Consider the following 18,967-nt stretch of genomic DNA (forward strand, 5'->3'; position numbering starts at 1 on the left):
CACGAAGAAATTTGTTGTCGGTAAATTTCTGGACTTTGTTATAATAGACTCTCAAACGATGATTTCTCAAGTTCAAAGTTTTCAATTAATTTTACATGATATTCATTCTGAGGGTATGTCTCTAAGCGAGTCTTTCCAAGTCGCTACTTTAGTGGAAAAGTTACCACCGACTTGGAAAGATTTCAAAAATTATTTAAAACATAAACGCAAAGAGATGACCATGGATGAACGTATTGTAAGACTGAGAATTGAGGAAGATAACCGAAAGGCTGAAAAAAGGAATGGGAAAAATCTCATTGAGTCCAAGGCTAATGTGGTTGAACAAGTTCATAAACCACATAACAAAAAGAGGAAGTTTACTGGAGATGGTCCTAAACAAGGCGATAGTAACAAGAAGTTCAAAGAAAAATGCCATAATTGTGGCAAGACTAGACATCGAGCTTCTGACTGCCGCCGCCCTAAAAATGATCATGGAAGTACAAGCAAGAAGACTACCAATCAGGCCAATGTAACTGAACTAGATTACATCTCTGACGGAATGAATGACATCAACCTCTCTGGTGTGGTGTTTGAGGCTAATTTGGTTGGAAATCCCGAGGAATGGTGGGTTGACACTAGGGCAACTCATCATATTTGTGCGGACAAGAAGATGTTCACTACCTACAATGAGGCTGCAAATGGTGAACAACTTTTTATAGAAAATTCTTCTACTTCTACTGTGGCTAGACAAGGGAAAGTGATCTTGAAGATGACATCAGGAAAAGAACTGACCCTCAACAACGTACTGCATGTACCTGACATCCGGAAGAATTTAGTTTCTGGTTCTTTGTTAAGTAAAAATGGTTTTAGGCTTGCTTTTTAGTCTGATAAATTTGTATTAACAAAGAGTGGTATGTATGTTGGTAAGGGATACATGAGTGATGGTCTCTTTAAGTTGAATGTAATGACAGTTGTACCGAAAGTTGCTATGAATAAGAATAACACATCTTTTGTTTATATTCTTGAGTCGAATTTATGGCATGGTAGATTAGGACATGTAAATTATGATGCTTTGCATAGATTAATTGGTTTGGATTATATACCAAAGTTTGAAATTAATCCTAATCATAAATGTGAAATTTGTGTAGAAGCGAAACTAACTAAGGCTCCATTTAAATCGGTTGAAAGGAAAACCAAACCTCTAGAATTAATTCATACTGATGTATGTGATCTAAAATTTATTCAAACTAGAGGAGGAAAAAAATATTTCATAACATTTATCGATGATTGCACAAGATGTTGTTATGTTTATTTACTTAGAAGTAAAGATGAAGCCTTAGAAATATTTGAACTCTACAAAACAAAAGTTGAAAATCAACTTGGTAAAACCATTAAAATGGTTAGAAGTGATAGGGGTGGTGAATATGATGCACCATTAAATGAATTTTGTGCACAACATGGCATTATTCACCAAACTATAGCACCTCATTCTCCACAGCAAAATGGAATTGCTGAAAAGAAGAATAGAATCCTAAAAGAAATGATAAATGCCATGTTACTAAGTTCAGGCTTACCACAGAACTTGTGGGGGGAAGCAATATTGTCTGCTAATTATGTTCTTAACAGAATACCCCACAAGAAAACTAACAACACTCCTTATGAATTGCGGAAAGGTCGATCGCCTTCCTACAAATACTTTAAAGTGTGGGGGTGTTTGGCAAAAGTTGAAGTTTCTGTTCCTAAAAAGACTAAGATTGGACCAAAAACAGTAGATTGTGTGTTTATTGGTTATGCTCAGAATAGTAGTGCAGATCGATTTCTGACTTATAAATCAGGAATACCTGATATAAATGTGAACACTATTATAGAGTCAAGGAATGCTGGGTTTTTTGAACATGTCTTTCCTTACAAGAAAGGACAGGAATTAAGTTCACAGAAAATAACTTATGATTGTACACAAAGTCAAGAGACTAATGACAATCAAACACAAGAGACTAGTAATGGTCTCGACCAACAGGATTTAACTGATGATGAACCAAAAAGAAGTAAGAGAGCGAGAACATCAAAATCCTTTGGTCCAGATTTTCTGACATACCTGTTAGAAAATGAACCTCAAAGCTTTAAGGCAGCAATGACAGGTCCTGAAGCTCCTTTGTGAAAAGAGGCTGTTAATAATGAAATTGAGTCCATTATGAAAAATCATACTTGGCAATTGGTGGATCTTCCACCAGGTTCTAAACCTCTTGGCTATAAATGGATATTCAAGAGAAAAATGAAAGCAGATGGTTCAATTGACAAGTATAAAGCAAGATTTGTAGTTAAAGGTTACAGACAAAAAGAAAGTCTAGACTATTTTGACACATATTCTCCTGTGACAAGAATAACATCCATTCGCATGCTTATTTTTATAGCAGCGTTGTTTAATTTAGAAATACATCAAATGGATGTTAAGGCAGCTTTCTTGAACGGTGATCTAAATGAAGAGATCTATATGGAGCAACCCGAAAGGTTTGTAGTGTCAGGGCAAGAAAAGAAAGTTTGTCGGCTTGTAAAGTCTCTTTATGGATTAAAACAAGCACCTAAGCAATGGCATGAAAAATTTGATCATGCAATGCTTACTAATGGCTTTAAGATAAACGAATGTGACAAATGCGTCTATGTTAAAAACACTGACCACGGTTATGTCATAGTTTGTCTTTATGTGGATGACATGCTTATCATTGGAAGTAGTCAAAACATGATCAAATTAACTAAGCAAATGCTAAACAAAAGATTTGATATGAAATATATGGGGGTCACAGATGTTATATTAGGAATGAAAATTACTAAAACATCTGACGGATATGCATTATCTCAATCACATTATATTGAGAAAATTCTTGGTAAATTTATCAAGGATGATATGAATTTAGCTAGAGCACCCGTAGACGTCAATCTTTATTTATCAAAAAATAAAGGTGATGCAGTGTCTCAGTTAAAATACTCCCAAATCATTGGAAGTCTAATGTACCTAATGCATTGTACTCGTCCTAATATAGCTTATGCTATCAGTAAATTGAGTAGGTACACTAGTAACCCGGGAGAAGACCATTGGAAAGCGATCATTCGGGTTCTTAGATATCTAAGATTTACTCGTGATCATGGTTTGAACTTTACTCGATATCTAGTAGTACTCGAAGGTTATTGTGATGCCAATTGGATATCAGATACTAAAGATTCAAAATCCACAAGTGGATATGTCTTTACTCTGAGAGGCGCTGTTGTTTCTTGAAAATCCACAAAGCAAACATGCATCGTACGATCCACAATGGAATCCGAGTTCATTGCTTTAGACAAAGCAGGAGAAAAAGCAGAATGGCTTCGTCACTTCTTAAAAGACATTCCAATGTGGCCAAAACCTGTGCCAGCTATTTGCATTCATTGTGATAGTCAATCTGCAATAGGCAGGGCACAGAATCATATGTATAACGGTAAGTCACGACATATTCGTCGTCGACATAATACCGTTAGGCAATTGTTGTCAAATGGAATAATCTCAATAGATTATATAAAATCTAAAGAAAATATTGCGGATCCGTTAACAAAAGGTTTGACAAAAGAGCTAGTGTATAGGTCATCGAAGGGGATGGGATTAAAGCCTATTACATAAGAGTCGTCATAATGGTAACCCTACTTATATGACTGGAGATCCCAAGAACTAAGTTCAAAGAGACAATTAAGTTATGTGTGGCTCGCTAGAAATCACCAAGGGATTAAAATTCCTTACCCATTCTTATGGTGAGAGTGATATCTGCAACATGTGTTGTCTGCAAGGGTATAAGGATAAGCTTTGCTTTTAATGATTACTTATATCTTGATTGAGGCAAAAAAATCAAGACAAGTATAAAGAGATGCTTACAATAAGAATCACCTATATGAGTGTCGAACTGGGGCCGGTTCTATGAGAATGAAGAGGCTAAATTCTCTAGAAACATTCATGAAAACCAGGAGCGTTCAAGGCCAAAATGAACACAACAGTGAGAACCACGATGTGTTAGAAGATATTTTGTGTGAAATCTATTGTCTTGGCTTACATAAACGGCTGAACAATTCAAGGCATCGCGTCCATTGGTTAGCCAGTAAGTCCGATAGGTTATCACTAGGGAAGGTTCAAGGCCGAAAGCTACCTATCCTGATGCAATATATTTTCGACTTATACTCTTTCGATAAAGTCTGCGTATTGTTGCATTTCCGTTGTCATCAAATTCCATTCATATGGGGGATTGTTGGAAATGATTTAGAAATTCTGGGATAATAACAGAATTTTTTCCTAAGTTTGGTCTATTTTTAGGTGGGCCCCGTGCGTCGATTTTCGCGGGTCAAAGTGGTAATACGTTCTATGCCGCGTTGTGATTCACGTGGTATATTTGGTTACTCAAAACCATTACCGAGTGAATGAAAAATTGAAGCCAAAGTATGCTCTATGAAAATGGAGTTTTGGTGGAAAATCCTTAAAGGTTTGAATAAGGCTTGTCCCACATTGATTTGGTGGGAAGTTTTGAATGAGTTTATAAGGCATGGGATTGGAACTTGGGGTGTGCCCCAAGGGGCACCCAAGTGTTTTAGAGAAGGAGGTTATGGGCAAAATGGGCTAGACCCATTGGACCCAAAAATCACCACACGCGCGCACGCGCCACCGCCGTCCATCCTGTCGGTCGAGCGGGCTGGGCTGGGCTTAGGCTTGGGTGCGTGGTGTGAGGTTGGGTTGGGCTTGTTCGGCCCAATACCTATCTTTTTAGGCCAAAAACATTTGAATTTAATTTTATTTTTTGGTAAAATAAAATCCAGAATTCAAATTATTTCCGGAAATAAACTGGTCTGGTTTTACTGTACACCCAAACAGGGTGTGACAACCCTCACCACTGATTAGTGCTAATCTATGATTAAGCATGTTAAATGACTGATTGACTGAAATCCTGAACTGATTGATTGAGTGTATAGTTTAAGTACATTTCTATCTGTTGACTGTTAAATGATCTGTTCATGTTTTGCGCTTTAAACTGTAAATTGAAGGCCTTATCGGTGGCCGAATCTGAAATCGAGTAATGTTTTATTCTAGTTAGAATTTATGTGATTTTATGGTATATTTAATTGAAATATGATTTGGTATGATTAAATTAGATTTAATAATGTTAAATTACATAAGTTGGCTTTATTTACCTAGTTGCCATTGAGTGGCCTTTCTCTACATCAATATTTGGGACTTGATTAGGAGCTTTTGACACTTTATTCTCAGCCCCTTTCCCTATATCAAACCGACTAGAGAGAGAGAGATAGGAGATAGATTGATTTCAACCAAATTGGCTTGAAGCCTTAGGAGATTGAAGGATTCCTTGCATATTGAGCTTCTACATTTAAAATTGGAGACTTAAAGTAGAGAATTTACCTTCTTGTTCATATTTTGGGTTGGTTCTTGCATGGTTTAGAGGATTGTTGGAGTTTAGAGCCAAGTTATGGCTTAAATTGTTGAATTGAAGCTTGAATCATGCATGCATGTACATATTCTTGCATTTTAAAGTTGATTTTCATGAAATCTTGCATGCAAGTTTACATTCTTATTCTAGTCCATGAGTTAATCATGGTTTTGAGTTTAATCTTGCTTTGGATCATGTTTTGAGGCATTAGAATTCACTAGAATTCATGCACGTCATATGTTCTACATGTTCATGAAAAGTTCTTTGAAATTGTGTTTAATTGAACTACCTTTGGGCTTTGATTTCTCAAATTGATCTTTGAAACATGTCATATTATGAGTTTACAAGTGTTTTCCAGAAAATTAGCCCAAAGGATCGAATTTGATGCTTTAAAGTTGAGTTTTGAGCTTGAGGTTCAAATCTGGAAATTCCAGATTTTGGACTCACGCTCGAGCGTACATACTGAGTTCATGAAGTCCACTCGAGCGGGGAAAGTGACACTCGAGCGGAAAATGCGTGTATCCAATACTTTGCATGTGTTTACAGTCCGCTCGAGCGGGGGAATGCACGCTCGAGCGAGGACTTGTGTCACGCTCGAGCGAGGCTCTTTTGTCTACATGTCCGCTGGAACGGGGAATCCCACGCTCGAGCGACACCCTGTTTCAGCAAAATTTTGAAAAGTGTTTTTACATGCATCTTTGCATCCTCATTCCATCCTAGGTATTCTTAGGCCTAGTTTAAGGCATCTTAATGAGGATATTGATGTAGAACCACACCGAGGCAAATTAAGGATTAAGTTATTATTTCCCAACTGTGTAGCTTAATGTGTGTTCGTTTTGTAACTGTATAGGGTTGGCATCCGAGGACGCTCTAGCTACTTATAGCCCAGTGCTCTGTGAGTAACAATGTTGTAAAGATATGTTCAATCATGAATATTTTCTGAATGAACAACTGTACTGCTTTCTAAAATGACATTTCTTACTGAATGAATGTTTGTCCTATTTGTGAACTGTATTCGTGGCATCCATAGCAATTTACTGTTACTGTACTGTACTGCTATTGTCACAGAGATCTCTGTCGATTCCCATGTTTGGAACCACTACTGTTTACTGATATGATGGCCATCAACTAATTGTTCGGTCTGTTAAGACCTACTGTACTGTTTTGTTATTGGATGTACCACATATGACTGTTATAGTTTTTGAATGCCTGTTATGGCATGAAATATGAGCTACAAACTGAATGACTGATATACTGATAAATGACTGTTTTCAATACTGAAAGGACATTCATTCTTAACCTCTTTACGCATATGTTATTCACTGGGCTTTAGCTCACTGCTCATATATATATGTAGGTGTTCAGACACCGGACTGTTACTAGAAGCGTCAGGCTAAGCCCTTGTTTTGTCAAGCCAACCTTTGTGCCTCACTTCGAGATTCCAGATCTGTTCAAGCTAAGGCTGCTTTTGAGATGTCTCAGATTCACCCTATTTGTCTCTGTTACGTATACACTGAATGATATTTGTACTGTACTGTTATGGTGGGGATTTGGTCCCTAACCTGTATGCCTGTAAATGATGTATGTATATACTGTTTTTGTTCTGAATATGCATATGTTATGAAAAATCTTTTTGCATACAGACTGTCACAGCTCATTGGACATCTTTTAATTACTGTTTTGGCTTTCGCCAGCCCCTGTACTCTGTATTACTGTTTTACTGTTAAGCAGGCCTTCGGTAATCTCGAATTACTGGCCGGTTATGGTGCTAAACCCATAGGGGCGGGTTTGGGTCGTGACACAGGGCCCTTCCCGTTTTTTATCTATTTGAATTTTGAACCCAACAGATTCAAATTTGTTTAAATTCAAAACCAAACAGGTTTCATACCTTTTCAAACATGTTTGCACCTGTTTAATTCAAAACCTGCAGCCATCACTACATCTATAAATAGGACAGCCCTCATTTGATGTTTAACACATTCAGAAAATTCGTACTTCACCTCTGCAAATTTATTCTTCATTTTGCTGTATTTAATTTTTGTGAGAAAGAGTATAAACACTTAGTGTGTTCGTTAGGCAAACAATTTGTAGTGCTGCTATTGTTTGTAGTTGATCATTTCATCCTGGGAGATAGACGTCCATATTCTGAAAGCACCGTGGAGAGGACGAATCTGTCTTAAGGATATAGTGTTAAACACTAGACTTGATCAGATATTTATTAGAAGAAATTAATCAAGTAAGTTGTTTAATTTATTATTCTGTTTTATTTGTTTATTAATTCAAACTTTAATTTTATTTTTGTAACAAAATAAAATTTGTTTTTATTTATTTATTTCTAGTTTGATTTTTGTAATCAAACAAATTCTCTCATTTCCTTAATTTCTTTATATTCCTATTGTTGTTTAGTACACAATAGAATTTAATCTATTTAAATACAATGAAGATTGTCCGACACTTTCTTCTTCTTTTTTTCTTCTCTATATATACAATCATGTATTCTATGAATACATAAAATCTTGGTAAAATGACTAACACAACCCTCTAAAATGAATTTATACTCTCTTGAATGTCTTCATTGTGGCCCAAAAAGAAGAAAAAAAAGGGGGAATGAATGCAAAGGGAAGAAAAGTGGGCATGCATTAAAGAACATTGGATTTTGGGAATTTGAAATGGATTTTTGTTAGAGCAGGCTTTGATTCGGAATTAATCGTGAGCTACTTATTTTTTAAAACTAGATGAAATTTAAATGTATTTAGGTTTCAAAATTACTCAAATCTTTCAAGAAAATGATATAAAAATAGATGAAATTTAAATGTACATAGATTTCAAAATTACCCAAATCTCTTTATTGTTTGAAATGTCACTGATCTACTGCCCATTTTTTATTGGAGAAATGGTGTGATGTGTTGACCACATTTTGGAAAATTATTAAATAGTTTTCATGTTAGATTATTTATATGGTGTTCACGACAAATAAAAATTACAAAATAAACTTTTTATTTAATTACTTGACAAAGGTAAATTAACATTAGTTTATTCATAAAATTTTCAACTATGTCATGCTACATGTACTTTGAATTACTGATTAGTTATTCCTAAATTTTTATACAAAATTTAATTGTTAAATTTTTTATCATCACTCCAATTGGTATTTTTTTTTGCCTAGTACAATTTGCATTAATAAATGTATAAAGAACATGTAAAGTGAGGTATAATTTGATTAAAAATTTTAGTTCTTCTAATTTACTTTTTTTTCATTGATACCTAAAATCATTATTTTTGTACAAAACATGAAGTTTTGGGATAAAAGCACTATGTAAATTGTACAATAATGATTCATCTCCCCTTTTCCCCCACCCCCTTTGACCCCCTCTCTCTCTCATTGGTTACATTTTCCTTTTCTTTTTCTTTTTTTTCCTGCTCCTCTAATCACCACCTGCCACGTGGCAAAGGGGGGTGAGGGGGTGACCCCCAAAAGGGGGTCCCAAGCATTATTCTAAATTGTATTAGGTAGGTCACACTAAATTACTCTTGTGATTTAATGCAAATACATACAAGGAACATAGCCTAAAAATAAAACAAGAAGATAAGTTCGTATTATCTAAATATTTAACATTTTTCCATTGGAAACTTAACCAAATCTAATATTTGAGTTGCATTTACACTTGAATCTTATCACTGCGTTTGGTTTTTAATCCATTGCAAACTTAACCAAATCTAATATTTTAGATTTTTTAATTTTTAATATTTTAATCAATTTTTTCTGTTTTTAAATTCACTTAATTTAGATACACATAAAAAAATTTAAAATTGTGAAGAAATCGTTAAAAAAAGACATTAAATACAAAAAAAATAGTATATTATAGAATTTCTTTTTTGTATTTATTGAATTATTTTTTGATTTTTTTGAAAATATTTATTTTTTAAGTATATTTAGATTATGTACATCTAAAAAATGAAATAAAAATATCTAAAATACTAAAAAAGTTCAGTAAAAATAACAAAATATATCAAAAAATTCAAAAACTATTTTTTAAAAGCTAAAAATATCAAACAGAGTGATTATTGTTTTTTTTTTATTATTGTCAATTTCAATAGAAATTTAGAAAGAAAAAAAAAAAGAATATTGTGAATGAAATATAAATTTTTTTTTTTCTTGTTCAATCTGAAGGGTTTGGGTCGTCTCCCATCCCAATCCAATCTGGCCTATTGGGCCCACTTTTGGATTCCATTTCGATAATTTAAACCATTCATATTTTAGAATTTGTCAAGTATATCATCTCTGTAAAAAATTAAGTTGATCGGCTAATGAAAACTACGTGTTCAAATCAATTTGTATGAACCATTTATCTTCTCACCGTTTATTTTTTTATACAAAACTGATTCGAACACATGGTTGTCGTTATCCGATTGACTTGATTTTTTACAAAAATAATGTACTCGTCGAATTCTAAATTGTGAACAATCTGAATGATCAAAACGAAGTGTAAATATAAGCTCAATAGACTGGACAATAACTCTCCAGTCTAATTTGGGACTAGAGAGATGTCAATCCTTAATCTAAGGACTCGTTTGGCAACTATATGTTTTAATCAAAAAGTCATTATAAATTATTACATCACTCTCTTTATCTTTTTTACATATATTTTCATAAAAAACTAAAAAATTATTGAAATAACTTGTTTTCAATCGAGTCTTAAAAGTCCACATCTATATATATTATATAAGGAAAATAGTCTTTCTAACTCACAAGGCTTGTGGAAGCTCAAATATCTCTATCTTAATTTCTTAATTTTCTAATTTAAAAAAAAATAAAAGCAAATTTCCCGCCTTAGCATACCATTTAATTTGACTATCATATTACCCTATATCATATTGCCATATTGTCCACTACTACCTATTAACCTAAACCCTATCATATTATACGCAACAGCCTAAACATTAACTTTGGGAGACAGAGTGAAAGAGAGTAAGACAGAATTTAGGAAGAAAAAGATTTAAAAGTCTACAAGTAAATTTTTCATTTATTTTTTAATATGGTGATTAATTTTTTAAATTGATTAAGAATGATTATATTATGGGATTTTTATTGATAAATTCTATTTAGAAGTGTTTAAACTCAATAAGTTCATGAAGGAATTTTTTAACCCATTTAATCCCATGTATGTATAGTTTTATTCCATAAAGTCATTTTTCTTGATTTACACTATTTTCTTAGTCACTTATGCCCTTATATTTAATTTTGATACCCTTATAAATATTTTTTGAACGGTTAGCAATTTTATGATGTGAACATTCATATTTTAAAATTCACATTGGTAGGAATGTAAAATTGGCTCGTGGGCAGCCCGAAACCCACCCGCGAGCCGGGGCGGGCCCGGCCCGTTGACAATGTGAATATTCACATTGACATGTTAACATTCACATTAATAGGAGTGTAAAATTGGCCTACGTCCTGTGGCGGCGCGAACCCGCCCGCGGCCCATGGGCGGCCCGGGGCGGGCCCGGTCCGGCCCGTTGACAATGTGAATATTTACATTGACATGTTAACATTCACATTGATAAAAGTATAAAATTGGCCCGGCCCATGGGCGGCCAAAAGCCCGCCTGCCGACCGAGGCGGGTCCGGCCCGACCCGTTGACAATGTGAATATTCGCATTGAAATGTTAACATTCACATTGATAGGAGTGTAAAATTAGCCCGCGCCTCGTGGCTGCCCGAAACCCGCCTACGGCCTATGAACGGCCCAGGGCGGGCCTGGCCCGGCCTGTTGACAATGTGAATACTCACATTGATATGTTAACATTCACATTGATAAGAGTATAAAATTGGCCAGCGGGCCCGACCCGGCTCGTTGACAATGTGAATATTCACATTGGCATGTTAACATTCACATTGATAAAAGTATAAAATTGGCCCGTAGCCCGAGGCGGGCTTGGCCCGACCCGTGACAATGTGAATATTCACATTAACATGTTAACATTAACATTGATAGGAGTGTAAAATTTGTCCGCTGCCCAAAGCTTGCCCGCGGCCCGGGATAGGGCCGGCCCGGCCCGTTGACAATGTGAATAATCACATTGACATGTTAAAATGCACATTGATAGGAATGTAGAATTAGCCCGTGGGCTGCCCGAAGCCCGCCCACGGCCCAGGGCAGGCTCGTTTCGGTCTGGGCCAGAGCATGTCTGAGACCCTAGGTTAGGGCCTAGGTCATCACTTTGAGGCCCAGCCCGGCCCATCGGCCCGTTTAAGGCCCATTCAAGACTCAGTCCGAGGCCCAGCCTGCCCGAGGCGCAATGTATTTTTTTGTGAAAAATAATAAAATTTTGGCAGAAAAAATTAAAAAAAATTAAAAAAAAATGGCCAGGCCCACCTAAGCTCAAGGCTAGGCCCAGGTCCATCGGCCCGACCCGAGGCTCGATCCATCGGCCCGTCCAAAACCCGAATACCCTTGTGCCACGGCTAGGGCTTGGGCTTAATTTTTTGACCCGTGGGCCGACCCGACCCAGCCCGGGAAAGGCTCGTTTGGGCCCAGGCTCGAGCCTAGTCCGAGACCCTAGGCTAGGGCCTGGGCCATCACTTTGAAGCCCGACTCGGCCCATTGGCCCGATTAAGGCCCATTCAAGGCTCGGTCCGAGGCCCGACTTGCGCCGAGGCCTAGTATCTTTTTTTGTGGAAAGTAATAAAATTTTGGTAGAAAAAATTAAAAAGAATTAAAAAAAAATGGCCTGGCCAGGCCAGCCCTGGGCCGCCCACGGGCCGTGGGTGGGTTTCGGGCAGCCACGAGGCACGGGCTAATTTTACACTCCTATCAATGTGAATGTTAACATGTCAATGTGAATATTCACATTGTCAACGGGTCGGGCCGGGCCGGGCCCGCCCTGGGCCGCTGGCCAATTTTATACTCTTATCAATGTGAATGTTAACATATCAACGTTAATATTCACATTGTCAATAGGCCGGGCCGGGCTCGCCCCAGGCTGCCCCCGAGCCGTGGGCGGGTTTCGGGCAGCCACGAGATGCAGGCTAATTTTACACTCCTATCAATGTGAATGTTAACATGTCAATGTGAATATTCACATTATCAACGGACTGGGCCCTCCCCGGGCCGTGGACGGGCTTTTGGCCGCCCATGGGCCGTGGGCTAATTTTATACTCTTATCAATGTAAATGTTAACATGTCAATGTGAATATTCACATTGTCAACGGGCCGGATCGGGCCCACCCCAGGCCGCCCATGGGCCGCGGGCGGGTTTTGCGCCGCCACGGGACGCGGGCCAATTTTACACTCCTATTAATGTGAATGTTAACATGTCAATATGAATATTCACATTGTCAATGGGCCGGGCCCACCCCAGCCCGACTCGAATTTTTTCGGGCACCTACGAGGATCGACATGGGTTGGGCCCCTACACATTGACGATATGAACATTCACATTGACAGTGTGAACATTCATATTAAGGGTATTTTGGTAATTATGTTACCCATAGGACTTATTGAAACATAAGAAAATAATGTGAACTAAATGGAACATAAGTAGATGAAAGGGTATTTTGGTCTTCTTATCTCAAATAGGACCTAATAGAATAGTCAAAAGAATATGGATTAGATGGAATAAAGCTCTTAGAAAGTGGATTTATCAAAAAAGTTCTCTTATATTATTAGATTCACATAAAGTATTAACTATTTGGGTGATACACCAATAAATCCCAAATTAACAACTTATACACTGTTTAGTCCCAAATGTTTTTTTATGAACCGAACAGTCTCATTCTATGGGTAATGACCATTGAGGGCATATACATTGTGGCCGTCACTGGTAATACTAATGGGCAACGTTGGTAATTTAATAATGTGAAAATACGGAATTAGGCCGGCAGTTTGTTATGCTGTTACATTAGTCATTCCTTATTCGGCGGTGGTGAGGTTCGATTTAAAGGAAACATTTGGGGTTTTCATAAGGAAATATACATCCGAAATCGGAAAGCGAATCTGTTGGGGCAAGGTAACACTACATTACGGAAACCCTAATTACAAATAATTTTTCAACTTTGTAGTGGTGATGTTGAGTGGGAAGACATTGTGGTTGAAGCGTAAGGGCCTCGTATACTTCGATTTTCAACTGCGGTTGCGATAATGATTCGAAGACGTTGTTACGTGTGGGGACGTCTGAGAATGACAAAAAAGAGTGGAGGTATGTTATTTTTGACCGTTTTGTTTTTTATTGTTGAAGTTTTTTTCTTTGATACGGAGAACAATCTTGTGGGGTTGTAATGTTGCTGTTTGTTGTTGTGTTTTTTTAGAGGAGTTGTGGTTGTGGCTAGTGTGTAAGTTCGATGTTTATGTTTTAGAGGAGTTGTGGTTGTGACTAGTGTTTAAGATTTGGGGTTTTCATGATGTTGTTGATTGTATTGGATGGAAAGTGTTAATGTCTCTGTTTTCATGATGTTGGTGATTGAGGCAATGTCAGATTGGAGTGTTTATGTGTTTTGTCGTGCAATTCTGGGTTGTAGGGCACGATGTTTATTTGTGTCTGGGTTTGTGATGTTCTGTAGTGTGGCAATGTGACGTTGTGTAATGTTAATGCTGTAATTATGTTTTGATCATGTTGTTGGTTGCATTGGGTAGGCAATGTTAGTAATGTTAATGTCTTAGTTTTGTTTCCAGAATATTGTAGGTTATGACAATGTGACATTGTAGTTTAAAAATTATGTGTTGATGATGTTGTTGGTTACATTGGGCAGCCAATGTTAAGGTTTTCTTTTTTTTGTGTTGGGTGTCTTGTTGTTTTTGGTGGTCAATGTTCATGTTAATGTGTATGTTTTGATGATGTTGTTGGTTAGATTGGGTGGTTAATGTTATTAATGTTAATGTTTTAATTATGTTTGCAGATTGGTGTTGGTTATTACAATGCAACATTGTAGTAAAAAAAATATGTGTTGTTGATGTTGTTGGTTACGTTGGTCAGACAATGTTAATGGCTCTGTTTTTGGTGTTGGTTGTCATGTTTTTTTCGGTGGTCAATGTTAATGTGCATGTGATCATGTTGTTGTTGATTATGTGAATTTAACAGTGTGGAATGTACGTGTTCTGTTAGGTAACTATCGGTTGTTTACGTTCTAATTACTGTTTGTTATTTGTGCAGGAGTGATTTTGAGGCAGTCACCACGGAAAAAAAGTGGTGGAGTGGCACGTGATGTGGGCGATTCTGATTTCACGTCAGAACCAAATGTTGCGAAAAGACAGGGGAAGATACCATACAAGGGGAAAAAACATAATGTCCATGTAGTGAAGAAAATGGAGGTTGACACTACCCGGCTAGCATATCGTTCCAATATAAATGGGGTTATCAAGACCGTGCTAGAAATAAATTTGACAGCAGCCCATGAACGACAACTGCGAAGAACACCATTTTGGGCAATGATTAGTTCCATCCGCCAACATAACTTGTCGCCGACTGCGTACAAAAAATGCGATGAGACAGTGTTCCGAATACTGCAGACATACAATCCTGAGGATGAAAAATTCTACATCGGGGGGAAAGGAGTTCCATTGCGTCGAATTGATATCCGACTTATTTTCGGCATTCAGTGCGGCATGGACCAGCTTGATTTAGCTCATGGGTCGAGGCCACCGTCTGATTTTATTCAACGTTGCTGCGATATTGTGGGGAGGATATCATGCAAAAAAATTAAACAACTATTGGATGATGCAGTACAGGGAAATGGTGTTAATGACGCGAAAGATGTCGCGAAGCTGCTGTCGTTATATATATGTGCGAAACTGTTTTTTACAACGACCGGAGAGTCTATCGGGTGGGCGTTCGTCCGAGTTATTGACAAACTAAGTACGATACAGTTGTATGATTGGGCTGCTGCAATACGTGCTGCATTAATTGCATCGCTGAACGAGTATCATGATCGGCCGGAAAGGGTAACCGGATGTGTAGTCGTTTTACTTGTAAGTTAATGTTTTTTTTTCATAATGTACTGTTTTTTTAGCGACTGACATGTTTGTATTGGTTTGTGAGCATGTCATGTTAATGAATGTGTTTGCAAATGTATTGCAGTTTTTTATTTGTGAACACACCAACCTCATTGAGGCAAAACAACACAGTGTACTGATTTTATCCAACCCCTACTGTCATTATACGCCTTGACCAATTTCTTCTCCATTTTGGGGCATAATACGCCAGTCCACTCCCTTGCCTTCACTCTACACTCCGCCATTTGTTCCATTATTTGACCCCTAACCATGTCGACCAACCTAGTAATTGGAAAATGACGCGCCTCCTGTATCCAGTTGTTAAAAGATTCAGCTACACTCGACCACATCTCACCGTAACGTTGCCCCCTAGAAAAGGATAATAACATTGAACAGAAATTTATTTTTAAAAAAACATACTACTAAGCATGTTAGAATATGTAAGAAATTGGAAAAAATTGAAGCCATTAAAATACTACGCAGAACGGGTACAATCAAACTTACATGAAATACGCATTAGCCCAGTGGGATGGATGCAAGTCTTTCAAAAAGTTTTCAACCACAGCCGGGCTACACTCTTTCAACATCTCTATTTTCTGATTATAAGATGGTATTGTAAGGGCATAAGCACATTCTCGGAGCTTCCGCATCAACCCAACTTTACGGGATGCATTAACGTATTTCATTCGGTCTCTCAAATTCATTTGAAGATGTAGCAAACAAAATGCGTGATATGCTGAAGGGAAAATAATTGGCATAGATTGTCAGAGACTCGCGTGACGATTCGATACGAATGTCAACGTACATCCGTCACCCATGACTTCTTTAAGATTTCGTAAAAACCACTCCCAATTTTGTTGATTTTCAGAATCAACAATTGCGAAGGCCACCGGAAACAAGCCTGCACAAAAATAGTAGACAAAAGCATAATTAGAGTACACGCCATGGAGTGCACATATGAAATTTTGCGTATGGTACATATATATGTAAAAGATTCATAACAAATAATCGGAAATGACATGTGACAAATTTTTTTCTTAGCACTGTAATAAAGGAAAAAATTTGACACGTCACCTTTATTGCCATCTTTTGCGGTAGCAGCTAACAAATTCCCCTTGAATCTACCTTTCAGAAACGTGCCATCCAAAAAAAGTAACGGCCGACAATGGTTGAACCCATCTATACATGCACGGAAGGATATAAAATACCGAACGAACCTCCCAGTTTGTTGGTGAAATTCAAGGTTAATGTAACTATTTGGGTTCTTCTCCATAACGGAATCACTGTACCACCTAAGTTGGTCGAATGACATAGCGTGATCTCCATAGACTTGACCTCTCACTTTCTCAACTCCTAACCACGCAACTCGGTAACTAATATCCAAACCGTAGTCATTTTTCATATCGAAAACAATATCCGTAGGACGCGTCAGTGGCAGAGCACGCACCCGATCTACGACAACGCTTAAAACCAAATTGGACCCCGTACGTGGGTTTGTATGTGTACGAACAGCAGCTCCACAATTATGCACACTATCCAACTTCTTAACACATAAAATCCCATTTGATGACAACACCCTCGCATGCACTGACCACGCGCATCCTGTGGATTCTGCAAACTTACAAACTGCCGTAATGCGAACTGAATCATTCTTCAAATACTTGAATTGAAACCCGCGTTTCACGGCATACTTGCATAATATTTCCCGAAATTCACTAACACCCCCGGCGAAACATTGTCCAACATGTGTAATCCCGAATGCCCATTGAGCAGACAAGAACGTCTTTGATTTGTTAGGACAATATGTTGGTAACAGATCCGTTTGATCATCCATACTGAACGTTTGATTACCAAAATTCGACTTCTGACCTTCATGGCAATACGCACCCCCGTAGTTACCACCCCTCGGAACGTCCCGGATCTGAATAAGAACATCAAAATGTTTCAGCCCAAATGACTTCGCAAGGCACAACATGTTTTGGATATCGTCATCGTTGTCAACCTTAAACTTCTTATACCCGGGGCCATCCCATAACATATACACTGCATCCCGTACCAAGTCGTCGAACTTGCACAAATATCATCGACCAGTTGCGTGAATGTCATATGTGGCTGCAACCGAGCAACAACATTGGTTTTCCCATAAGTGCACAACAACAACACAACATCCATACGTGTCACGCAACCCATAATCGAACCATTAGACGGCTAACGAGTACGACAATGAATGAATAATAACATCACAGTAGGCAAACAAGAAAACACATTTCACGAAAGGGAAACACTCATTGCAAGTAAAACACCGAAACAACAAAATTCGTAACCAAAAATATCATCACGAACACGTTACAATAAAGGGAAAAAAAAAAAGAAACAACACAACAGAGCATACATGAATGTTACCAGAACAAACAACCCGTAAGGTTAGCCGAAAAACGCAGAAATCATGTACCGAAACACAACTATTTACGGTGGTTATTTGGCAAAAACAGAGAAATAAAATCAGCCGTAACATGCACTACATACACAACACTCCCACACTGTACCCACTTTCAAAAACCTTAACCATTAAGCTACACAACAACACCCACTGACATTAAAACACAACCAACATAAAAATCTTTACAACCACAGAACATGAACAAAACAATGCGCTGAAGATATATCTAAAAGCCAGAATAGAACGAAGGTAACGTTACCAGAATCAACGTTGATAACACAATCATATGTAAAAATATTTACAACCACAAAACATCAAGAAAACATAGCGCTGAATATGTATGAGACAGCCACATGAAAACAAACGTGATGTTACAGGGATCGACGTAAAACAAACATGATGTTACAGGGATCGACGTTGATGTTGATGTAGTTAATGCGGAAACATTCAATACATCCACCCACAATAAAAAAAAGGCATAAAAAAGGAGAAAACAAGGAGACAAACCTATGTCACAAAGGCTTCTGATACACCAAACTCTGAACCAATGGCACAAAACAATGAACAGGTTACGATTCCACAAATCCCGTTTTTCCCAAACCCTTGCACACATTAACATTACAAATGTCCCAAATAAAGAAACCGACTCCCCACCAATTTAGGCAACAAACTTCCCACAAAAGAGGTATAATTGTAACCTGCAAAATAATCAAAATTAAGTAAATAACATTACCAAAAAAAAATAGGACTAAATGGTGCATAAGAAAACATTTAGGACTAAATGGTTCCACTTTTCAGAAAATAGGATTTATGGGTAAATTTTCCTAACTATTTATGTTAATTGGATTATATTTTGTGATTGTGATTGAACTTAATTTATTTTTCAATACGGCGATTGTATTTTTAATCTATGTTTTTAGAAAGAAAAAAAATGGATTTTATTTATTAGGTTCACATAAAGTACTCACTATTGATGATAATGATTAAATTGTATTTTGTAATTGGGTTTTTAACTCACTGTTTTATTTTATTTTTTAAATGATTGTGTTTTTAACTATCAATTAACTTAATTTGTGATTGGGTTTTTAACTCACTATATTTTTTGA

At 37.2% G+C, this 18,967-nt stretch overlaps 1 protein-coding gene across 1 annotated transcript; it reads right to left on the minus strand.

The window, feature by feature from the left end:
- Positions 1-15,531: 15,531 nt before the first annotated feature.
- LOC114257041 (uncharacterized) lies at positions 15,532-17,459 on the minus strand. Its single transcript, XM_082905027.1, has 4 exons — positions 16,496-17,459; positions 16,227-16,322; positions 15,926-16,157; positions 15,532-15,790 (listed from the first exon to the last, which is right to left on the minus strand). The coding sequence occupies exons 1-4, from the start codon at positions 17,457-17,459 to the stop codon at positions 15,532-15,534; spliced, it is 1,551 nt and encodes a 516-aa protein (XP_082761153.1).
- Between the last annotated feature and the right edge of the window lie 1,508 nt (positions 17,460-18,967).

This window comes from Camellia sinensis, chromosome 14, assembly GCF_055761805.1.
Source record: "Camellia sinensis isolate YWXY chromosome 14, ASM5576180v1, whole genome shotgun sequence".
NCBI lineage: Eukaryota > Viridiplantae > Streptophyta > Magnoliopsida > Ericales > Theaceae > Camellia > Camellia sinensis.